The sequence below is a fragment of the Cicer arietinum genome, chromosome 1 (genome assembly GCF_000331145.2).
Source record: "Cicer arietinum cultivar CDC Frontier isolate Library 1 chromosome 1, Cicar.CDCFrontier_v2.0, whole genome shotgun sequence".
In the NCBI taxonomy this organism is placed as follows: Eukaryota; Viridiplantae; Streptophyta; class Magnoliopsida; order Fabales; family Fabaceae; genus Cicer; species Cicer arietinum.
Window position 1 is genome coordinate 5938270 of NC_021160.2, and position 6960 is coordinate 5945229.

General features: G+C 31.4%; 1 protein-coding gene across 1 annotated transcript; it reads right to left on the bottom strand.

The window, feature by feature from the left end:
* Positions 1-2514: 2514 nt before the first annotated feature.
* LOC101489221 (uncharacterized membrane protein At1g16860) lies at positions 2515-6168 on the bottom strand. The gene is made up of 4 exons (XM_004486147.4): positions 5216-6168; positions 4066-4221; positions 3528-3739; positions 2515-3223 (listed from the first exon to the last, which is right to left on the bottom strand). Exons 1-4 carry the CDS (start codon positions 5933-5935, stop codon positions 3031-3033), a joined length of 1281 nt encoding a protein of 426 aa, XP_004486204.1. The 5' UTR covers positions 5936-6168; the 3' UTR covers positions 2515-3030.
* Positions 6169-6960: the final 792 nt, after the last annotated feature.

Below are 6960 nucleotides of genomic sequence, written 5' to 3' on the forward strand. Positions count from 1 at the left end.
TATATATATATATATATATATATATATATATATATATATATATATATATCAGTGTTTGTGACTCACCGTTAGAGTAAATATTGACAATGTAGAAAAAATTAAGGGTTTTTGATTATAATATCCTTTTTTGTTTTTTAATACCAATCTACCCTACTTTCAAACGAATATACCAATCTGCCCTAATTTTTTGCCCCAGGAGCAAGTCGCATCCTGGGGCTGCGACCTCTTGAAAGAGTTTTTTTTTAACTGCAACGGATGGTCGCCTGGGGATGCACTAATTAGTTATTTATTGACCAATGTTAAATGTGATAAGTTTAGATATACTGTAACTTTGACATGTGCTATCTCCCAGCCTCACATAAATCATGAGGTTTTGTGATGGTTACTTTAATTAATTTATTAATATATATTTTTTCTTATATTTTAATTAATTTAGTAATAAATATTTTTTCTTTTATAATAAAAATTTAATTTTTATACATAATATTTTCATTTTTAAATCGATATGCTAACAAATATTTACGGTAGATGAGTTTTAATACTAATAAATTATTTGCAATTCGAATAAATTTTGACATACAATTATTTGTAAATAAAAGAAGAAAAAATATAGAAAAATTTAAAAGTATATATAAAAAATAAAGGAACAAGTAGATAATTTTATCATATTTTTTCTATAATTTTAAAATAATAACAGATAAAATTTATAATTTGTCAAAAATAATAACTATAAATTTTATACAATTATTCAAAAAAATTATTTTATACATAACATATATAAAGTAAAAAAGATGTAATATGCATTAATTTTTTCTTACAATCTCTCGATGTTTCTAAAATATATAATACTCGTTGTCACATTATTGGCATGACTCAAAGTCATATTTGATACATGAATGTTAAGAGATGATAAATTATCATGATACATGTCAAATACAAGTGATAGTAAATTACAATTTTTATAAGTATGTAAGCATAAATTGAATTAAAAGTAACATAAAAATTAATTTAAACTTAAATAATAAATGCAATTGTTTATTTTGTCCTTTCTTTAATTAAAATTTGCGACATTTAAATTTTTAAATTAAAAATAAAATTCTCAATCTATCATTTATTATAATCTATTAAAACAAAATTATAATACACATTTTATCATGTCAAATGTCACATAATCGGATTTGTGCCACATCAACAAAAATGTGACGTGTCAATTTTTTTTTCTACTTTTCATTTTTCACCAATTCTATATATAAGTCGCTAGTTTATATTATATCTCTTTAAAGTATTGTATATATCAATTACTTACTACCTTATATTAGGTTAACGTACTTAAATATTATTTCATAACGTTTATTCAAAATATTTCAAATTACTCCCACATAATTATTTCATAAAGTTTGCACAAAATCTTCAAAATTAATCTCATATTACTAATTAATACATTTTTTTGGCGTCGATTAATTAACTTCCCATTTTTGACTCTACCAGTCTCATATAGCTTCTCATACTGTCATTTGAGGTCTCGCCGAAAAAGGATATGATTTGTCTTTATTTAATTACTAGCAATTGTATACATCTTTTCAATAAAGATATGATATTGGACTTAATAACATGAGAAGTTTCTTACTATAAAAGATTTTGATAATGAAGTGATTTTTAATGCAACTTCCTCTAAATTGAGAGTACATCACTCACTTGCTTAATGCTAAAATGTATTTTGACTATTTATAGATGTCCTTTATTGTTGAATATTTTTGCTAAGAACATTAGCGGATATTTTTATAGCATAACATATGTGAGGAGATTTTTATATCAACGTCACAATGTATAAAAGACTTGAAACATAACATATATGAAGAGATTTTTATATTTTTATTTACATTTTTTATTTATTTATATTAGATGTTTTAGTTGGTTAGTTAGTCAAATCACCTCATTTATCAATATCATTCAATTTACTTTTCTCTATTTCTCTTTTATCAATAACTTGAATAAAAAATTATAATAATTTTAAAAAAACCAAAATTATTTCTTAGTAATTGTTAGAAAGTTAGTAGGTGGGGGATCAAACTCAACTCCTTGAAATCAAGTAACATTGTTTATAAATAGATTTTTAGTAGGTGAGGAATGATAGAATTCAAAATCTTCTTATTACTCTATTCATCAACTTGTTTTCACTCAATCCACCAACTCAACCTTATAAGTAATTACCTTCATTTTAATTGATTATTAAGGATTTTACAACAAAAAACTCGGAAGAAAACAATTAATAATTATGAAATTAACATCATTCATTTTAACTCGCTCATGATACCGAAAATCTGATTGGTTCTTAGATTTAACAAAGTTGGTATTTGGCTTGAATTTGATCCTTCCAAAACTCCAAATTATTAGCAATTTAGAAAAAGATCTTTAACTAAACAAGTTGGTAATTAATTCATTGAACTTGTCAATCATATGTAGTTAACACATAAATGTTTGGCAAGATAGAAAAAGAAGCGGTAACACAAGTGATAACTTGATTAAACCAACATTTATACAACAATATCGTGGTAACATTGATGGTTTTCAATTTTTACAACTACTAACACTTGCATAACACAATAATATTAACTTAAGATTACATCTTAACCAAGGCTTGACAAATAACATTTGGGAACAACACTACATCCCTCCTATAAATCAGCTGAAACATAAGAAAAGCAACTACTTTGAATTGGGCACCTCTACCTATGTACATAAATTAATTAGAAAAAAGAACAATGCTCAACTTCGTGGATACATTGTCATCACATTCTCAAACTGCTTTTACTTGGCCTTTGATGGATCCTCACATCATATCAATCAAGTGGTATTTTGATTATTAGTACAATATTGGTAATAATCTGATAAGTTGCATCTTCGCCCAAAACCGTGCAAATGTGGAAAGGAAATGATATTTATTCCATTTTGTAGGATTTCCACATCAGTTTCTGCCGTTCCGGTATTGCGATATCTATATTGAGGAACAGAGAGCAAAGGAAGATTACACTAAACGGCAATGACATCGGTGTTTTGGTTATCCTCGCATGTAATGATAAGACCTTCGACGTAGGTCGGCAAAAGGCAGCGGATCCACTGACAACCTGTTGGGACAGGATCAGCTGGAGGAACAATCATGAGCACATTATCGTGGCGACGAACTACTCCCATCACACTTACTGTGGTGCCTTCTTTGATGTACCTGTACATTCCCCAAAATAACCTTCTTAAGTACTAAATAACAATTCAAAAATAAACTCAAAAAATAAAATCGCTGAGCATGATGAAAATAGTAAATTACACTCTTCCTGTACGTAACATATCATTTTAATGTGAATAAACCTCTTAAGGAAATTGAATGATATTTAAAATTTGAGAGAATGTAATTTTGTCAAGCATTGAGACTATAGTCTATGCCATAAGAAATACAAGGCATAGTAGAGATGTGAGGGAGGAAGCAATGAAAATAATCAAACAGTAATCCACATATTAATATAGAACCATACCCTTCCTTGAGGCGCATTATCCGGTCATCACTAGAGAGTTTGCGGTCTGCAAGCCAACCTAGGAAGTTCGGAGATAATTCCCTGTTACCCTTTGTTACATCAACTACAGTTGTGGGTTCAACGAAAGGAGCAACTTTGGAACCGTAACCAGCTTTCACTAAGGCTCTTAACCCGGACTGGAAGTCTGATATGTAGAAATCTGCTACGTATTTCTGCTCATAGAAAATTATAATATTGCCGTCATTGTACAGCGTAAGTAAAACAAACTCACCCCATACAGTAAGTAATCAAGAAGCTAGATAAAACTAAACACATCATCTGTTGTATTAGAGGGTTCTTGAGTATTGAAGTCCATCCAAGACACTGCTGGATGGCAAGATTTAATACATTTACAGTTTGTGAAGATACATAAACGCATGTAGTTTATTGACTCTTAAAACCACCATGTATTTGAAATGGTTGTGGTCAAAATCAAACATGATCCTCCCGTATCAGTACACAAACACAGAGCATCGATAAAGTAGTCGAACAAACTAACCTCGGCGTATCTAGAACCCCAAGAGAGGCAACGATGTTTAGGATTGGCTGATTTTCCACCCCATCCTTTATATTCATATAATTCGGTGGAGACATATACACATCTAGTTACTCTTTGGTAGGATGACTCCAAAGGAATACTGCCACAAGTTACAACCTACATGAAGAAACAGGATAGATAAGTATAAAAATACGTCACGGAGTCGTGTCAACTTCGAAGGTTATTAAAATCCATAATTTTCAATTAAATCACTAATGAACTATATGAATAAGGAAACCGCTTCATATAAGATTGTAAAAGCTTTAAGTTTTTAGTGAAGAACAAAATGTCTGGAATAGATGATATATTTTAGACTGAAGCTTTAGTATAGGATATTATCATCAGTTCATAAAAAAAGGACATTATCATTTGAGTGCAGCGTTGTGCTAATGTAAGGAAATGAAGCAAGAATTAAGAGTAAAGTATGGAGCATGTTCAAGAAGCATGATCAAAACAACTAAGATGTAACAACCTTACTAGGATGATACTACCCCAATGTGTGTGAAGAGAGATTAAAATATGATTTCTTAAATCCTATGCAATTCAAGGTAATATGGATTTCCATAAATAGCACAAAGCAGTAGAATCCAATAAGCCAACGTTAATATCCCTTTTTCTAAAAAGAATGCTTACATGGTAAGCAATTTTTTGGTAACAAAGCAAAAAGCTTCCTAATTCTGACATTCTTAAAGAAGCAAATATCTTTTAGTTAGTTGACCACATAAATGCACATTAGACATCATTAATTATTATTCCTTAACACCATCTAAGCCTAATTCAAGTTCTCACCAACCATGATCACCACTTTTTGTGGAACAAGAAAAAAAACATTCCCAAAATGCAAGTTAACTCTGGATATACATATTTCACATTGTTTTTTCTCTCTTCTCAACATCACTCACATCCAAGTTGTATTTTATACTCTGATTCGGTGTCCTACTTGTATGTGTCAAAATAACACACCTCAAAAACAAATAAGATAGATAAAACAAAGCGTGATCACAATTAAAAACAATGTCAACTAAACAACAAACAAAATAAATAATGATAAAAATGAAATACCATAAGTAAGCATTAATAAATGATTATTATTATTAAGAAAGAAAATTACCCCAGTAACCTTAACATACTGTCCATCAATGGCACCTCTAAGTTCAGCATCAGGGTACCTATTAACAAACCCTAAAAGCCCTTTCCTTCCCCAAACACAATTCCAAATAATCAAACCCACAACAATCACAATAATCGCACAAAGTGCAAACAAAATGATAGCTTTCTTAACCGCAACCATCAAAAACACCCCAACAAGCAAACACATTGCAACCACAACCATAAAAACCCAAATCACCGCTCTCGAAACCCTAAACCCAACTTTCACCTCTTCACCCAAACTAGTCACCGACGAACCATAAACCGCTTTCCCCACCGACCCGCTTTCCTCCAACTGACCCGACCTCCGACTCCCACTCATCGACCCGGATCCAACTGGACCCGAAGTTATAAGCCCAGTGGGCTGCAACGCTATCGGCCCAGAACCTGTTGTTTTCCTTGATAACGGACCCGAACCGCTGTTCCTTCCGATTGTACCCGAATTGGGCCCGGATCTCGCCGGCCCACTGTTCTGCTGAGAAGAAGAAGATGGACGCGAAGATTTTGGATCCATTCCAGGTATATCAAGCATTTTACCAAGCTCTCCGGATTTCTTAGGGTCGCCGCCGGTGTATGGAACCGAACGTGACGTCATTGTCGGTTGTCGTTCCTTGAACTGTTCGGGTCGACCCGAAACGTAGAGTCCACTGCTGAGCTGGTGTGAAGGGATTCGAGTTCCCATTTTTTGAGAAAGCAAGTAGCTTTCAAAGCAGTGAAGAGTGTTAAAAGCTTCTTCTTCTTCTTCTTTTTTTGTTTTGTTTTGCAGTGTTTTTTTTTTGGGTGCGAGTGAGTGAGTTAGTGGTGCGAGTGGAAGTGAGGAAGCTTCAAAGGAATTGCAGAAATGGGATTTAGTTTTGTGAAAATGACGTTTATGTCCTTGTCTCTTTACAATGGTTTTGACAAAGCACAGTGTTGTTTGTGTTTTGCTGATTGTTCATGACTCGTTTCTATATTTGGGGGTGAAATGGGTAAATCATGCTCGCTTGTTGCAGGTTTATTTGCAGTTTTGTTTACTTGTGTCCCCACGCTGTGTTTATTTTACATTCTTACCCTTTTTTGTTATCCTTTTCGTTTTCCTTTTTTATTCTTTTTTTTCTTATAACTTTTTATCTTTTGCTGCTTTTCTTTCTCCACCTTATCTTTCAAATGTTTATGGTAGGAATGTTCTACTCTTATGATGTGTCATGATTATGAGATTCTTTTGAAAGGGTGTCATGACTTATTAGATAATTTTGTTGTTCAAATTATGAAAATCGGTTAAATTAACTTTGAAATATTTATGAATTGGTAATTATATTTTTAAATTAGAATATGTCAGTTGAAATTATTTATTTAATAATTTTTTATATTATAAGATATAAAGGAGATCGTTAAATAAATATGTGGTTGAAAATGGTTAATGTAATCATAAAGATTTTTTTTATTTGATATTCCATCTTTAATTAAGTTGATTGGTTAATGACACATATATATTCCCCTTTGAGCTTCTTCCACAAAACTTTGGTATTGACTCATTCGATATGTTGTATTTAATTTTGGGAGCTAGAGTCAATTTCAATTTTACTCAAGATTTTTCTTTGAAGTCCACTCCAATCGCCTGTAATAATGGGATCAAACTTAGGTGTGTTCTCACATGATAACATTGATGGGATAAATCACTAACACAAATGAGTTTAACAATACTTTGACAATATTTGATGGAAAATA